The sequence below is a fragment of the Vipera berus genome, assembly GCF_964194415.1.
Source record: "Vipera berus genome assembly, chromosome: 5".
NCBI classification, from domain to species: domain Eukaryota; kingdom Metazoa; phylum Chordata; class Lepidosauria; order Squamata; family Viperidae; genus Vipera; species Vipera berus.
The window spans coordinates 3,041,069-3,059,542 of record NC_138207.1 but is presented as its reverse complement, the minus strand read 5'-3'; the positions used below and the strand labels follow the sequence as shown (position 1 = coordinate 3,059,542).

At 45.3% G+C, this 18,474-nt stretch overlaps 1 protein-coding gene across 9 annotated transcripts in view; it reads right to left on the bottom strand.

Annotated features, from left to right (window-relative positions):
• Positions 1 to 18,474, bottom strand: part of TNK2 (tyrosine kinase non receptor 2) — a 108,874-nt gene that overhangs the window by 42,788 nt on the left and 47,612 nt on the right. For 8 of the 9 annotated variants that reach the window (XM_081329415.1, XM_081329422.1, XM_081329416.1 and 5 more), the window contains 4 exons: positions 7,122 to 7,299; positions 5,316 to 5,386; positions 3,454 to 3,666; positions 987 to 1,139 (listed from right to left, as the gene is read on the bottom strand). In XM_081329415.1, the coding sequence (XP_081185541.1) occupies positions 987 to 1,139; positions 3,454 to 3,666; positions 5,316 to 5,386; positions 7,122 to 7,299 (615 nt within the window). The remainder of the gene's footprint in view (positions 1 to 986; positions 1,140 to 3,453; positions 3,667 to 5,315; positions 5,387 to 7,121; positions 7,300 to 18,474) is intronic. The other variant, XM_081329423.1, reaches the window with a different exon arrangement.

Below are 18,474 nucleotides of genomic sequence, written 5' to 3'. Positions count from 1 at the left end.
GAAAGCGCTGACGTAAGAACAATAAGAATTGTATTTGCTTATTGTGGAAGGATGTTTATTACCGGAAGAAGAGAGGATGTATTAGAGTGTAATGGATACATTGACTTTAAAGATTAAAGAGAATATTGTGTGCTTTAGAACATGGGATAATTTCTATCAATGGCTAGAAAAACGAGCTAGAAAGGAACGTGATATGTAATTTTGAAAATATATTAGCAAGAAGGAAGCTATCGAGCAATCAATTAACATATTGTTTATGATAATTAACCATATCTATTATTGTTTGCTAAACCCATGGACCCAGACATGACTATAGGAAACAAACAAATTAAGTAGAAAATAGAATAGAACAGAAGAAAGAATAGAATAGAAATACAGACTAGACTAGAAATACAGACTAGACTAGACTAGACTAGACTAGACTATGAATGGATTAGAATAGAAAATGAATAGAATAGAATGGAATGGAATAGAATAGAATAGAAAATATGGAATAGAATAGAATATAAAAAAGTAATAGGATAGAATAGAGGAATGAATAGAATAGAATAGAATAGAATAGAATAGAATAGAATAGAATAGAATAGAATAGAATAGAATAGAATAGAATAGAATAGAATAGAATAGAATAGAATAGGTTTAGAATAGAAAATGAATGGAATGGAATAGAATAGAACAGAAAATATGGAATAGAATAGAATATAAAAAGGAATAGGATAGAATAGAGGAATGAATAGAACAGAACAGAACAGAACAGAAGTGGAATGAATAGAATAGAATAGTGGAATGAATAGAACAAAATAGAACAGAAAAGAGTTGGAAGGGACCTTGTAGGTCATCTAGTCCAACCCCCTGCCCAAGAAGGAGTCCCTACACCATTTCCGACATGTTCACCCGTGCCCCCTTCCTTACAAGGGGAGGATGCTCACGGGGGGGGGGGGGGGCTTCCCCATTTTTCCAGAGCCCTGCCTGGCCCTCCTCCTCACCATCTTCATGGGATTGGAGAGCACCACCCCGTAGAGGCGGATGAGGTTGACGTGGTCCAGGGAATGCATGGCGTTGACCTCCCGGATGAAGTCGTCCAGGGCTTCCGGCTGATTCAGAACATCCGTCTTGAGACACTTGACCGCCACGTTCAGCTGCAGAGGGAAGAAGGCAAAGAGGAAAGGGCGGTAAATCTCGCACAAGGTCTAGACTACTGCAACGCTCTCTACATGGGGCTGCCCTTGAGGACCACTCGGAGGCTTCAACTGGTGCAGAATGCGGCCGCGCGAGTCGTGATGGGGGCTTCCCGATACTCCCATGTAACACCTCTACTCCGCGAGCTGCATTGGCTTCCGGTTGCCCTCCGGGTGAGATTCAAGGTGCTGGTGATGACCTATAAAGCCCTAAATGGCTTGGGTCCGGATTATCTGAGGGAACACCTGCTGCCAGCATCAAATTCCCTTCGTCCAGTGCGCTCACACAGGGAGGGTCTCCTCAGGGTGCCGCCGGTAAAAGATTGCCAGAGGATAACACCCAGGGGGAGGGCCTTCTCTGTGGGTGCACCTGCCCTCTGGAACCAGCTGCCCACGGAGCTCAGGATTGCCCCTGACCTGCGTTCATTCCGCCGGGACCGGAAGACCTGGCTCTTTCAGCTCTCCGGCCCAGGCTGAGAATTTTTTATTTTAAGGGATAATTTAATCTTTTTTAATTATTTTTTAACTTTTGTATTTTGTATTGCTGATTTTAAATCCCCTGTAAACCGCCCTGAGTCCTTCGGGAAAGGGCGGTATATAAATCTAATTAAATTAAATTAAATTAAATTACATTAAATTAGAATTCATTCCAGGCCTTTTCAAGACCTGAGTAGATTTTGTGCCAGTGTTGGGCAACCCTGGCTCTTTTACGGCCTGTGGACTTCAACTCCCAGAATTCCTGAGCCAGCCAGGCTGGCTTAGGACTTCTGGGAGTTGGAGTCCGCGGGTTGTAAAAGGGGCCTAGTTGCCCGCTCCTGTTTTATACTGAGGCTTTATTTACGATGGTGGCCAGGTCCTGGGATCACGTGATCCCTTTTTCTGACAAACCAAGTCAATGAGGAAGCCAGATTCACTTAGTGACTGTGTTACTAATTTCACAACTTCAAGGGTTCACTTAGCAACTGTGGCAAGAAAGGTTGTAAAATGGGGGGGAGGGGCTGGAACTCACTTAACAACTGTCTCACTTAGTGACAGAAATCTGGAGCTCCGTTTTGGTCATACGTTGGGAGCTACTTGCAATATTATTATTTTCATTCTGACAGTTGCTCCCTTTTCCTGTAGACTTCCTTCCCTTTATTTATTATTTATTTATTTATAAAATGTATTGGCTGCCCAACTTACTACAGAGGAACTCTGGGTGGCTTACAATTATAAAACATAAACATACACAGACTTTTACTGGTATTTATTTACGATATATATATATAAAAGGTAAAGGTTCCCCTGCACACGTGTGCTAGTCGTTTCCGACTCTAGGGGCCGGTGCTCATCTCCGTTTCAAAGCCGAAGAGCCAGCGCTAGTCCGAGGACGTCTCCGTGGTCATGTGGCCGGCATGACTAGACGCCAAAGGCGCACGGAGCGCTGTTACCTTCCCACCGGAGTGGTCCCTATTTTTCTACTTGCATTTTTTTACATGCTTTCGAACTGCTAGGTTGGTAGAAGCTAGGAAGAGTAACAGGCGCTCACTTTGCTACGCGGCACTTGGGATTCGACCTGCCAAACTGCCGACCTTCAGATCGACAGGCTCAGCGTCCTAACCCACTGAGCCACCGCGTCCCTACGATATATGTGTGTGTGTGTATGTGATGTATGTGTGTGTGTGTGTGTGTGTGTGTGTGTGTGTGTGTGTGTGTATATATATATATATACACACATACACACACAATGTGCGTATTTATATATTTGTATTTGTATACATATACACATGTACATATACATGTGTATGCATATATCCATACACACACATATGTATACAGAGTGCAAATACCAATAAATTAGTGTGTGCATATGTGTATTTATATATATTTTTTAGATGGAACCTTGTAGGGTAGGCAAGGCAGGTTGTATGATGTGTGAGTTCTGACACCGTATACATATTACACACACACACACACACACACACACACGTAAAAAAAAAAGGTGCAGGAACTCACACACGTCATACAACCCACCTTGCCTACCCTACAAGGTTCCATCCATTCTGGGTGTTCTATGACAAAAAAAGCCGTGTCTTGTGTGTGTATAATATACATACATACATACATACACACACACATACATGTGTGTGTGTGTGTGTGTGTGTGTGTGCGCGTGCGTGTGTGTGTGTGTGTGTGTAACCCATTCCTGGGCGGATCTTATTCCCAGGAGTAAGTCTTCCCTTAAAGAAAGTCCAGCTGGCCGCAAGCACGGAGGCCTCCCCCGCTCCTCACTTACCACCTTGCCCGACGGGGCGCACCACTCTCCGCGGCGCACCACCCCGAAAGAGCCGTCGCCCAGCTTCTCCAGCAGCACCAGGTCCTTCTCGCTGATCAGGCAGGTCAAGGCTTGCTGCTGGGCCTCCTCCAGCGCCAACGGGCTGGGCTGCTTGGGCAGGAGACCCGGGGGCAGCGGGGGCATCTCCAAGTCGGGGCGCTTCCCGCTGAACACCTGTGGGCAGCCCGAGGGGCCCAAGCCCAGGACCGGAGTTACGGACGAGAAGCCTTTATTTTTATCCCACCTCACCTTACATGTAATTCAATCTGTCTTCCCCCCTCCTGCTTTACCCCTCCACAACAACCCTGTGAAGTGGGTTCAGCTGAGAAAAAGCGACTGCCCCAAAGTCAACCAGCCGGCTTTCATGCCTAAGGCGAGACTTGAACTCAAGAGTTTCCAGGTGATTGGCCCAAAGTCACCCACACAACTTTTAAGGCTAAGGCAGGACTTGAACTCAGAGTCTCCTGGAGATTGGCCAAAAACTACACCGCCAACTTGGCTAAGGCAGGACTCGAACTCAAGAGTCTCCTGGTGATTGGCCCAAAGTCACCCACACAGCTTTTATGGCTTAGACAGGACTTGAACTCAGTGTCTCCTGGTGACTGGCCCAAAGTCACCCACACAGTTTTCATGGCTAAGGTGGGACTCGAACTCGGCCCGAAAACTCGGCCAGTTCGCTTTTGTGCCTAAGGCTGGACTAGAACTCACCATCTCCTGCCTTCTAGGTTCACTAAAATGGGGTTTTGGCCCTATTTACTTAATGTTTTGATTGTCTTAACGTTCTGATTTTCTCAGTTTAATTTTTCTTTTGCTGTATTTCTTCCAATGTGCTTACCCCACCCTCCTGTTGTGCCTTATCTATCACCGAGCAGTTATCAGATTTAATGTACATGCACATGTGTACACAACCTCACGCCCCTATGTCCTCAGTAGTGTAATACACCATAGGTATAACTCTGGTACTTTTCTCTAAAAAGATATTTTTATTAACGGATTCTCTATTCTTGGCAACCAACCTTGTTTGCTCTTGTCTTTTCTTAAGAGTGTAAAGTTCAACTTTCCCAAGTTACTTAGCGGTCCCGGGATTTTTAATAATAATAATAATAATAATAATAATAATAATAATAATAATAATAATAATAATAATAATAATAATAGTAATAATAATAATAATAATAATAATAATAATAATAATAATAATAATAATAATAATAATTAGTAGTAGTAGTAGTAGTAGTTGGAAGGGACCTTGGAGGTCATCTAGTCCAACCCCCTTGTGGTGAGCCATCCCAGTACTAACCAAATCACGATCTGATCCAATTATCATTTTGCAAAGACAGTCAAGGCCGCTAGTACCTTTCTCCTACATTATTGTGACTTCTGGCCAAGACAGTTCTATCAACATTTCTAAAAAGGTAAAAGTTCCCCCGCACACGCGTGCTAGTCGTGCCCGACTCTAGGGGCCGGTGCTCATCTCCATTTCAAAGCCGAAGAGCCAGCGCTTGTCCGTCTCCGTGGTCATGTGGCCGGCATGACTAGATGCCAAAGGCGCACGGGACGCTGTTACCTTCCCACCGGAGTGGTCCCTATTTTTCTACTTGCATTTTTACGTGCTTTCGAACTGTTAGGTTGGTAGAAGCTAGGAAGAGTAACAGGCGCTCACTCTGCTACGCGGCACTCGGGATTCGACCCGCCAAACTGCCGACCTTCTGATCGACAAGCTCAGCGTCCTAACCCACTGAGCCACCACGTCCTTATCAACCTTTCTACTTTTCTTTTTAAAGATTCTACAGCTTTCTAGGCCTCATGAGCCCCTCTCTCACCTTGCTCATCCAGGATTTCCGTTTGCACACAGCCTTCCTCCTCTTCACGGCCTCCCAGAGGCGTCTCTGCCCTACAAACAACAAACAACAGCTGGTCACAAAACCAGATGTTTCATTCTAGGCATCTGCTCCAAGTTGGAAGGTTTTTTGGGATAGGTAGTTCCACCAGCATTGCAGAAGGTTGGCACTGTGAGTTCTCTTCTAAATAATAATAATAATAATAATAATAATAATAATAATAATAATAATAATAATAATAATAATAATAATAATAATAATAATAATAATAATACAGACAGATTGCCATTTGGAACACAACGCTGCAGATATCGCAGTCGTACAGAACCGAAGCATACAGCTGATTGATATCACTGTACCAAGAGATGCCAGAGTCGAAGAAAAAGAATTGAAAAAAATTACGAAATACCGCGACCTGGCCATCGAAACTGCGTGATTATGGATAAAACGCGTTAACAGTGATCCCCACTGTCATCGGGGCACTGGGAACGATGTCCAAAACTTTTGCAAAACACATCAAGAAATTGCAGCTTCCTGCAATCACTCCAGCAAAGCTGCAAAAAACTTCGCTACTCGGAACATCTTACATTTTAAGGAGATACCTGGTTGATACCTAGGATGCCGGCAGCAACCCATGTCAACCATCAGCGCCAGTCAATTTGAATGTTCAGTTGACTTGAGTTTCATGTTTAATAATAATAATAATAATAATAATAATAATAATAATAATAATAATAATAATAATAATAATAATAATAATAATAATAATAATAATAATAAAAAGTTGGAAGGGACCTTGGAGGTCATCTAGTCCAATCCCCTGCTCGGGCAGGAAACCCTATATACCCTTTCAGACAAATGGCTGTCCAGTCTCTTCTTAAAAACGAATCCAGCCAGTTCCGAAATACGGAATTAGAAGTTCTCAAACTTTGCTTACAAATAGTCCTCAACTTACAACAGTTCGCTTTAGTGACCAAATTTACAATGGCACTTGGAAAAAGCGAGATAGGGCCGTTTTTCATACTTACGACCATTGCAGCATCCACATGATCACGTGATCAAATTCAAGTGCTTAGCAAACTTGGCACGTACTTATGACGTTCTGGGGTCACGGGATCCCCTTTGGTGACCTTTCCCAGCTACCTTCCAAGAAACAAATTCAATGGAGGAAGCCAGATCCGCTTAACGACCGAACGCTTCCTCTAACAACTGCAGCCATTTGCTTAACAGTGGAAAAAATGGTTGTAAAATGGGGCGCAACTCATTTAACTGTCTTGCTTAGCAACGGAATTTTGGGGCTCCACTGTGGTCTTCTGCCTGACAGTCCTCATCTTACGACAATTCATTTAATGACCATTCGAAGTTACAATGGCACCGAAAATAGTGACTTGTGAACGTTTTTCACACTTACGACCACTGCATCATCATCCCCGAGGGTCATGTGATTAAAATCCAGACGCCGGGCAACTGACTCATATTTATGACGGCTGCAGGGTCCCCCGGGATCATGCCGTCCCCTTTTGCGACCTTCCGACAAACCAAGTCCATGGGGGGGGGGGGGAAGGCAGATTGGCTTAACAACCGTGTTCCTAACTTAACGACTGCAGTGATTCACTTAACAACGATGGCAAGGAAGCTCGTAAAATGGGGCAAAATTCGCTTAGCGACCGCCTCACTTAGCGAAAGAAATTTTGGCCTCCGAAATTGCAGCTGCAGATTTACGAAAACTGAGTTTTGCAAAACTGCCAGGTCCGGAGGGGTGGGTTTAGGGCCAAAGGACTCACTCACCCGGCCGCCCCATTCCGATTTTCTCCAGGTCCTCGTTCTTGACATACTCGAAGTGCGACAGGCGAGTGACGTTGAGGTCATCGCGGATGCGGAGGAAGTACTGCTGAAGCTGGACCTCGGTCAGGAGTTCGAGCAGCCAGTCGGTGCCTTCATCAGCCTGCATGCCACAGCTCAGCTTCTGCAAAGGAAGAGCACGTCAGGATGGGCGGCCACCGAGGAAGGCCACGGAGCTCGGTCTGAAAGGGGGAGTTGCTGCTCATGGCATGCCAGGTCTCCTCCGCTAAAGCTGAATGTTGCCCGTAAAGGCAGAGAAGGGGAAGGAAGGGAAGGGGCAGCGAGGTGGGAGGGAGGGGAGAAGAGGAAAAGGGGGAATGGAATGGAATAGGAATAGGAATAGGAATAGGAATAGGAATAGGAATAGGAATAGGAATAGGAATAGAATAGAATAGAATAGAATAGAATAGAATAGAATAGTAAAGATTCCCCTGTCCATGCGTGCTAGTCGTTTCCGACTCTAGGGGCCGGTGCTCATCTCGGTTTGAAAGCCGAAGAGCCAGCGCTTGTCCGAGGACGTCTCCGTGGTCATGTGGCCGGCATGATTAGACGCCAAAGGCGCACGGAACGCTGTTACCTTCCCACCGGAGTGGTCCCTATTTTTCTACTTGCATTTTTACGTGCTTTCGAACTGCTAGGTTGGCAGAAGCTGGGACGAGTAACAGGCGCTCACTCTGCTATGCGGCACTCGGGATTCGACCCGCCAAACTGCCGACCTTCTGATCGACAAGCTCAGCGTCCTAACCCACTGAGCCACCACGTCCCTTTAGAATAGAATAGAATATAGAATGGAACAGAACACAACACAACACAACAGAAAATAGAATAGAACAGAAAATAGAATGAAATAGAATAGAATAGAATATGATAGAATATAGAATAGAATAGAATGAAATAGAATAGAATATGATAGAATAGAATATGATAGAATATAGAGTAGAATAGAGTAGAGTAGAGTAGAGTAGAGTAGAGTAGAATAGAATAGAATAGAATAGAATAGAATAGAATAGAATAGAATAGAATAGAATAGAATAGAATAGAATAGAATAGAATAGAATAGAATAGAGAATTATGGGAATAGAACAGAATAGAACAGAATAGAACAGAATAGAAAATAGAAAATAGAATAGAATAGAATAGAATAGAATAGAATAGAATAGAATAGAATAGAATAGAATAGAATAGAATAGAAAATAGGAGAAAGAATAGAATAGAATAGAATAGAATAGAATAGAATAGAATAGAATAGAATAGAATAGAATAGAATAGAATAGAATAGAACAGAACAGAACACAACAGAGCAGAGCAGAGCAGAGCAGAGCAGAGCAGAGTAGAATAGAATAGAATAGAATAGAATAGAATAGAATAGAATAGAATAGAATAGAATAGAATAGAATAGAATAGAATAGAATAGAATAGAATAGAATAGAATAGAGAATTATGGGAATAGAACAGAATAGAAAATAATAGAAAATAGAAAATAGAATAGAACAGAGTAGAGTAGAGTAGAGTAGAGTAGAGTAGAGTAGAGTAGAGTAGAGTAGAATAGAGCAGAGCAGAGCAGAGCAGAGCAGAGCAGAGCAGAGCAGAGCAGAACAGAATAGAATAGAATAGAATAGAATAGAGAATTATGGGAATAGAACAGAATAGAACAGAATAGAAAATAGAAAATAGAATAGAATAGAACAGAATAGAATAGAATAGAGTAGAGTAGAGTAGAATAGAATAGAATAGAATAGAATAGAATAGAATAGAATAGAATAGAATAGAATAGAATAGAATAGAATAGAATAGAATAGAATGGAATGGAATGGAATGGAATGGAATGGAATGGAATGGAATGGAATGGAATGGAATGGAATGGAATGGAATAGAATAGAATAGAACAGAATAGCAGAGTTGGAAGGGACCTTGGAGGTCTTCTAGTCCAACCCCCTGCTCTGGCAAGAGAGCCTCTACCATTTTATACAAATGGCTGTCCAGTCTCTTCTTGAAACCTTCCAGTGATGGAGCACCCACAACTTCTGGTGGCAAGCTGTTCCACTGGTTATTTGTCCTCACTGTCAGGAAGTTTCTCCTTATTTCTAGGTTAGTTATCTCTTTGAGAAAATTTTCTATCGGTTACTTCTTGTCTTGCCTTGGAGAATAGCTTGACTCCCTCTTCTTTGGGGCAGCCCCTGAGAGATTGTAAGACTGCTGTCATGTCTCTCCCCCCCCCCCTCGTCCTTCTCTTCATTAAACTAGACCTACCCAATTCCTGCAACCGTTCCTTATATGTTTTAGCCTCCAGAAGCCAAAGCATAAGGCAGACTAATGATATGACCATCTCTAGACCATCCTAGAGGTTCTAGAACTCTTCTGGAGGAAGTTTCATTATTACACAGTTGGTCAGCCTTGTTGGTGGATCCCCTACAGCTAAGGGATGTCCAACCTTGAGAACTTGTGAACTTCAAGTCCCAGAATTCCCCAGCCGGCATAACATGTCTTCCAAGTTGCTAAAGTTGGACACCCCTATTCCAGATGACCCCCATCTTCCATGGTGAACCCCCCCCCCATTTTTCTCATCAGCTTTCCCTCGCCTTGTCCTTCTCCAAAGTGCCGGACTCAGGATTCCCAGAATCCCCTGGCGTGCAAACCCGGAGGATTCTAGGAAATCCGGTAGAGGTAAGCTGCTGTATAACATCAGTGAAGGAAAAGAGTTGCAACGCCACTGCAAGCAATGTTTATTCTAGTCCCGCCTTAGGCATGAAAGACGGCTGGGTGACTTTGCGATTCTGAGTTCGGGTCCTGCTGTCTGAGTGACTTTGAGCCAGTCCCCCCCCACTCCTCCTCTGTGTGTCTCCACCCAACCCTCCTTGCAAAGTGATTGTTGTGCAAGAAAAAGTATAACAACAACAACAACAATAGGAGGAGAAATTGAAAAGTGGCTAACAACTGGGAAAACCTACCTAATAATGAAAAATCCCGCAAAAGGGGCAACACCAGGCAACTACAGGCCAATTACCTGCTTACCAACAACTTTCAAATTGCTAAGCGGTGTGGTAGCTGATGCAGTCCAACAGCATCTGGTTGAAAACAATCTCTCTTTCCACCCGAGCAGAAAGGAAACCGCCCCAATAGCAGAGGAACAAAAGATCAACTCCTAATAAGACAAAATGATCTTGGAAAACGGCAAGAAAAAGGAAGACCAACCTGAACGTGGCATGGATCGACTACAAACAGGCATTTGACCCTCTGCCACGTGACTGGATAAATCAAGTGCCTAGAGATAACAGGAGTCAGTAGAAACACCAGAAAATTTGTGCAAAGACGGATGGCACAGTGGAAGACACAGTTGCAGGTGAACGGTGAAAGAATGGGAGAGGTTATTAATATCAAGAGAGGAACAGCTCAAGGAGATTCATTGTCACCACTACTATTTTGCTATTGCACCGTTTCCTCTGTCAACACTTCTGAATAACTCGATGTGGTAGTTTAGAAGCCACCTATTTTCATATGTGGTGGGACTTGCGGAAATATAAAAGCTTTTTGGGTTAAAATTTGGTGGAACATTCAAAAGATTTTTAAGAGAAAGACAAAAGTTCTCTCCGCAATTGTTTTTATTGGGTATTGTGTTGTAGATTGTGATGTTAAAGAAACCAATTTGATGTTGACTTTGATAACAGCAGCACGGTTACTGGTGGGACATTACTGGAAGGATAGTTTGCCTACTATAGAAGAATGGGTGTTTAAAGTTATCGAATCTTGCAGAAATGTCTAAGATTTCTGCTTATTTGAAGGATCATTCACAGGAAAGATATATTTCAGTTTGGAGGAGATGGATAGATTATATTCAGAATAACTATGGGACTAAAAAGTTCCATAGATGAATCAAAAGTTGGAATTAAGATTGCCGGAAGAAATATCAACAACCTAAGATACGCAGATGATACCACTCTAATGGCAGAAAGTGAAGAGGAACTAAAGAGCCTCTTGTTGCGGGTGAAGAAGGAGAGTGCAAACTTGGGTTGAAACTTAACATTAAGAAAACCAAAATCATGGCATCTGGCCCTCTCAATTCCTGGCAAATAGATGGGGAAGAAATGGAAGTAGTGACAGATTTTATTTTCCTGGGCTCCAAGATCACTGCAGACGGGGACTATAGCCAAGAAATTAAAAGACGCTTGCTCCTGGGGAGGAAAGCCATGGCAAATCTAGACAGCACACTAAAAAGCAGAGACATCACCCTGTCAACAAAAGTGCGTATAGTCAAGGCTATGGTCTTCCCAGTTGCAATGTATGGCAGTGAAAGTTGGACCATAAGAAAGGCTGAGCGCCAAAGAATGGAGGCCTTTGAACTCTGGTGCTGGAGAAGACTCCTGCGAGTCCCTTGGACTGCAAGGCGATCCAACCGGTCAGTCCTAGAGGAGATCAACCCCGACTGCTCTTTAGAAGGCCAGATCCTGAAGCTAAAACTCAAATCCTTTGGCCACCTAATGAGAAGGAAGGACTCAATGGAGAAGAGCCTCATGCTGGGAAAGATTGAGGGCAATAGAAGAAGGGGACGACAGAGAATGAGGTGGCTGGATGGAGTCACTGAAGCAGTAGGCGTGAGCTTAAATGGACTCCAGAAGGTGGTAGAGGACAGGAAGGCCTGAAGGAACATTGTCCATAGGGTCGCGATGGGTCGGACACGACTTCGCAGCTAACAACAACATATTATGGATAATTTTAAGTTAGAATATGATTATTATATATATAACCCTGTATTTAGCTCTGGGAAGTGGGGGGGGAAGGGGGGTGGTTTGGGGTGGGTGGGTTTTGGGGATATGTATTGTAAAATCTTTTTTTTTGTAAAACTCTTTAATTAAAAAAAAAATCTGAATAACTCAGGACGTGGCTATCAAACATCAAAAACATCTGCCAGCCTATCCCACCTCCTTTACGTGGATGATCTGAAGCTGTATGGAAAAACATCGTCTGAAATAGAATCGCTGCTGAACGCTGTCTGTATATATATATGTAGGCCAAGATATTGCAATGGAGTTTGGCTTGGACAAATGTGCCAGACTTACTCTCAAACAAAGGAAAAATAGTGAAAACTGAAGGAATTAAAAACGCCCCACGAAAATAACGTTAAGAGTCTGGATGAGGAAGATCATTACAAATACTTGGGTATCCTTCAAGCTGACAACATCAAGCACACTGAAGTCAAGGAAAAGATTAGAGGTGAACACATCAAGAGAGTGAAGAAGATCTTACAAGTCCAAACTCGATGGAGGAAACATCGTGAAGGCAATCAACACCTGGGCAATTCCAGTCATTAGATACACAGCTGGAATAGTGGACTGGACTCAAGCAGAACTAAAAGCAATGGATAGGAAGACCAGAAGAATAATGACAATGAATCATCATCATCATCATCATAAGTTGGAAGGGACCTTGGAGGTCATCTAGTCCAACCCCCTGCTCAGGCAGAAAACCTATACCATTTCAGACAAATGGCTGGCCAGTCTCTTCTTTAAAACTTCCAGTGTTGGAGCATCCACAGCTTCTGGAGGCAGGTAGTTCCACTGGTTAGTTGTTCTAATTGTCAGGAAGTTTCTCCTTAGTTCTAGGTTGCTTCTCTCCTTGACTAGTTTCCATCCGTTGCTTCTTGTCCTGCCCTTCATCCACGCAGTGACATTGACAGACTCTATCTACCAAGGCAAATAGGTAGACGTGGAATGCTGCAAGTACATCAGATGGTTGAAAATGAAAAGAAAAAACGGCTTTGGAAGAATATCTGAAGGACAACGATGAAGATGCACTGAAATTAGTATATCAGGAAGGCTTACTGACTACTGGAGAGGCCAAACTGGCCTACAAGAAAGACCAAATGAAGAACAGAATAGAGGCATGGGAAGACAAAGCACTACATGGCCAGTACATTAAAAAAAGATAGCTGGGAAAGCAGATAATAACAAGACCTGGCAATGGCTAAGAGCAGGAAAGTTGAAGAAAGAGACCGAGGGACTAATTCTGGCTGCACAAGAAAGACCCAGCCTTAAAGACAAATGCATACAAAGTCAAACTTGAGAAGACAGCAACAGACAGTCAGTGCCACCTGTGCAAAGAAGCTGAAGAGACAGTGGACCACCTGGTGAGCTGCTGCAAGAAGATCGCACAGACTGACTACAAGCAGCGGCACGACAAAGTAGCCACAATGGCGCATTGGAAGATCTGCAAGAAGTATCGTTTGCCTGCAAGCAAGAACTGGTGGGATCATAAAATAGAGAAAGTCACAGAAAATGATAAGAGTTAAACTGCTCTGGGACTTCAGAATTCAAACAGACAAGCACCTGCAACATAACACCCCGGACTTAACAACTGTCAATAAGTAAAGACAGTCACTTGTCTCAATTGGTATAGGGCAGGGGTCTTCAAACATGGCCGTTTTAGGACTTGTGGACTTCAACTCCCAGAATTCCTCAGCCAGGCACGCAAGTCCGCAAGTCATGAAGGGGCCATAGTTCCCCCACGCTGGCTGAGGAATTCTGGGAGTTGAAGTCCGCAAGTCATGAAGGGGCCATAGTTCCCCCACGCTGGCTGAGGAATTCTGGGAGTTGAAGTCCGCAAGTCATGAAGGGGCCATAGTTCTCCCACGCTGGCTGAGGAATTCTGGGAGTTGAAGTCCGCAAGTCATGAAGGGGCCATAGTTCTCCCACGCTGGCTGAGGAATTCTGGGAGTTGAAGTCCGCTAGTCATAAAAGGGCCAATTTTGAAGACCCCTGGTATAGGGTCTCCTGCTTGAGCAGCGGGCTGGACTAGAAGACCTCCATGGTCCCTTCCAGCTCTACTCCATTCAAATCTGAAGCCGCTCCAATGCTCCCCTATGGAGAGGAAGCCTGCTCCCCATTTCCCAGGACCCCATGGCCTGCCTCCCACTTTGCTTGGGGCTGTGTGTGTGTGTGTGTGTGTGTGTGTCACAAGGCCGGGTCTGGCACAAGATGCAGTAGCAGCTGGCACCTTTATCCACAGCCCTCTCCATCGGTGTGGGTGTGTATTCTCCCCCCCCCCAAAAAGGGGCATATATGGGGAAAGAAAACAGGGCTTCTGTTCGGGGGGGGGGGGGTCCGAACAATTGTCCCACATGCTGGGAGGCAAAAAAAACTCCCTGCCAAGCGGAATCTGGATTTTGCATCCCAACCGCTTGGGCAGAAAAGGGAAGGTGCGATTGTGCAAGAAACGACAAGGCCGGGGTCCTGGGAACTGGTCTGAAGGAGGTGGGATGGAGCATTAAAAAAAAAATGTGTGTGTGTGGGGGGGAGTTGAGGAGGGAGGAGAGGAAGGAGGGGGGGGAAAGAGAGAAACAGCTGTGCACAAACAGCAGTCCTGGGGGAGGGGAGGGGTGTCCTCTGGCGAATTTTGCAATGCCGGCTTTTTGACAACTGGGTAGAAACTACAATTAGAATAACAGAATCACAGCGCTGGAAGGGACCTCGGAGGTCATCTAGTCCAGCCCCCTGCTTGAGCAGGAGACCCTATGCCAGGGGTAGGCAACCTGGGCTCTTTTATGACTCGCGGACTTCAACTCCCAGAATTCCTGAGCCAGCCATGCTGAGGGGAAAGGGAGAGGTTTCCAAGCTGAGCCAGGCTGGCTCAGGAATTCTGGGAGTTGAAGTCCACCAGTCATAAAAGCGCCAGGCTTGCCTACCCCTGACCTATGCCATTCCAGACAAGCGGCTGCCCAGTCTTTCCTTAAAAACCTCCAGCGACGGAGCACCCACAACTGCTGGTGGCAAGCGGTTCCACTGGTTAATTGTTCTTCCTGTCAGGAAATTTCTCCTTAGTTCGAGGCTGGATCTCCGTCTGATGAGTTTCCACCCACTGCATCTCCCTCCCTCCTCTCCTCCCTCCCTCTTCCCCCACTCTTGCTCCTTCCTTCCTTCCTTCCCTCTCCCCCTTCCTTCCTTCCCCCACTCTTGCTCCTTCCTTCCTTCCTTCCTTCTCCCCCTTCCTTCCTTCCCCCACTCTTGCTCCTTCCTTCCTTCCTTCTCCCCCTTCCTTCCTTCCCCCACTCTTGCTCCTTCCTTCCTTCCTTCCCTCTCCCCCTTCCTTCCTTCCCCCACTCTTGCTCCTTCCTTCCTTCCCTCTCTCCCCCTTCCTTCCTTCCCCCACTCTTGCTCCTTCCTTCCTTCCTTCCCTTTCTCCCCCTTCCTTCCTTCCCCCACTCTTGCTCCTTCCTTCCTTCCTTCCCTTTCTCCCCCTTCCTTCCTTCCCCCACTCTTGCTCCTTCCTTCCTTCCCTCTCTCCCCCTTCCTTCCTTCCCCCACTCTTGCTCCTTCCTTCCTTCCTTCCTTCTCTCCCCCTTCCTTCCTTCCCCCACTCTTGCTCCTTCCTTCCTTCCTTCCCTCTCTCCCCCTTCCTTCCTTCCCCCTCTTGTTCCTTCCTTCCTTCCTTCCCTTTCTCCCCCTTCCTTCCTTCCCCCACTCTTGCTCCTTCCTTCCTTCCCCCACTCTTGCTCCTTCCTTCCTTCCTTCCTTCCTTCCTTCCTTCCTTCCTTCCTTCCTTCTCTCCCCCTTCCTTCCTTCCCCCACTCTTGCTCCTTCCTTCCTTCCCTTCCCTCACCCCCCTTTCCCTCCCTCCCTTCCTTCATCATAAAATCCTAGCATCATAGGACCTTGGAGGTCTTCTAGTCCAACCCCCTGCTCAAACGGAGACCTGCCTATGCCATTCCAGACAAGTGGTGATCCAGTCTTTTCTTGAAAACCTCCAGTGACGGAGCAGCCACAACTTCTGGAGGCAAGGAGTTCCACTGCTTAACTGTTCTCACTACAGATAGTCCTTGAATTACAACCAGAACTGAGCATTCGTTAAAGTGAGTTTTTTGCCCCATTTTACAACCTTTCCTGCGACAGTTGTTAAATGAATCACTGCCGTTGATAAGTCAGGAACCCGGCTGTTAAGTGAATCTGGCTTTCCCCATTGACTTTGCTTCTCAGAAGGTCGCAAAAGGGGATCGCGTAAACATGGGACACAGCAACGGTCATAAGTACGAGTCAGTTGCCAAGTGTCCCAATTTTGATCACATGATCATGGGGATGCTGCAAAGGTCGTACCTGTGAGAAATGGTCATTAACCTTCTTCTTCTTCTATTTTTTATTATTATTATTATTATTATTATTATTATTATTATTATTATTATTATTATTATTATTATTATTATTATTATTATTATTATATATTTTTTGAGAGAACAATTAATCAGCCTCCAGAAGCTGTGAATACTCCCAACACTGGACAGCCGTTTGTCTGAAATGGTATAGCTTCTCCTGCTTGAGCAGGGGGTTGGACTAGATGACCTCCAAGATCCCTTCCAACTTTATTATTATTATTAAGTCATATTTGTCAGGGCCGCTGTAATTTAGAACGGTCGCTAAATGAACTGTCGTTAAGTCGAGGACTACCTGTATAAGCTCGGAAAAAAGGATCAGTGCGGTCATCCAAGGATTATATCTGTATATTGATTGGGGGTTTATTATAAAAGCCTCAACATGTTTCTTTTTAATTCAACTACACACACACACACACACATACAGAATCCCCCCCCCCCACTAGACAGGCAGCCATATACATGCAAACTCCAGACTGATTTTCTTTCCAATTCGCCTGCAAAGGACTGAGCTACCTATGCTTAAGGGGCAGCCCTGCACCTAGAAAACTAGCTCTTCAGGTTAGCCCAGGGATCTTCACACTTGGCACTTTGATGACTTGTGGACTTCCACTCCCAGAATCCCTCAGCCAGGCACGTGTGCCTGGCTGAGGAATTCTGGGAGTGAAAGTCCACAAGTCATCAAAGTGCCAAGTTTGAAGACCCCCGGGGTTAGCCTCCCGCATCCCTTGACTTACTAGCTTTCCACCAGCAAGTTGCTTTGCATGACTTATGCATCTGTAATGGTTTTTTTGGGCTCCCGTCCTTCGGAAATGCCTCTTTTTCACAGCTGGCCTGCAACTGCAGGTGTGCAATCTCTTATCTGAAGGCCATTCAACCGCTCTCCCAGTTGAACATCTGCCCTTTCTGGAAGCCTGTTTGTCTCCTTTCCAAGGACAGCAGCTGTTCCATCCTTGGCCAAGGGACAAATCCACCCCGGGGTCCCTTCAACCCAGCCGCCTTGCAAAAGACGACAATTGTTCCCCGCGGATCACTGACACAGGGGGCTGCCTGCCCACACCAGGCATCGCCCCGGGGCATTGAATTCCTCCATTTTCCCCCTCGGGTACGAAAAGGCAGTTGTGCCAGCGGCACTGGAGAAGTTGCAAAAATGGCACCAGCTGGGTGCAGCACGAAGAAGAGCGTTAAGCTAATCCAGCATGACAGGCACCGCAAAGGACGCGGGGAGGCTGGTCGCTGGGTAGGAGAAAGAGCGCGACGAAAAGAGGGGGAAAAATAGAAATAAAAGGGAGGGAGGGAGGAAGAGGGAAGGAAAAGAGAAAGCAAGAGTGGAGGGAGGGAAGGAAGGAAGGAAGGAGTGAGAAAGCAAGAGTGGAGGAAGGAAGGAAGGGAAACGAAACGGACCTTTATTGTCAGGGATAACTTAATCTTTTAATGGTCTTTTAGCTTTGTATTTTGTATTGATGTGATTTTAAAATGCCCTGTAAACCGCCCTGAGTCCTTCGGGAAAGGGCGGTATATAAATCTAATAAAATAAATAAATAAATAAATAAATAAATAAATAAATAAAGAAAGAAAGAAAGAAAGAAAGAAAGAAAGAAAGAAAGAACAACCATGTGTACATTGAGATTAGCTGAGCCTGCCTTAGTGCTCCCACCCCCCAACACACAGTGACAACAAACCCTCCATCTTACTACACCATGTGAACCAAGGAAGGAAGGAAGGAAGGAAGAAAGGAAGGAAGGGTGGAGGGAGGGAGGGAGAGAAGGAGGGAGGGAGGGAGAGAAGGAAGGAAGGAGAAGGAGCGGAGAAAGAAAGGAAGGAGGGAAGGAAGGAAGGAAGGAAGGAAGAGTGGAGGGAGGGAGGGAGAGAAGGAAGGAAGGAGAAGGAGCGGAGAAAGGAAGGAAGGAAGGAAGGAAGGAAGGAAGGAAGAGTGGAGGGAGGGAGGGAGAGAAGGAAGGAAGAAGGAGCAGAGAAAGAAAGAAAGGAGGGAAGGAAGGAAGGAAGGAAGGAAGGAAGAGTGGAGGGAGGGAGGGAGAGAAGGAAGGAAGGAGAAGGAGCGGAGAAAAGGAAGGAAGGAAGGAAGGAGGGAAGGAAGGAAGAGTGGAGGGAGGGAGAGAAGGAAGGAAGGAGAAGGAGCAGAGAAAGAAAGAAAGGAGGGAGGGA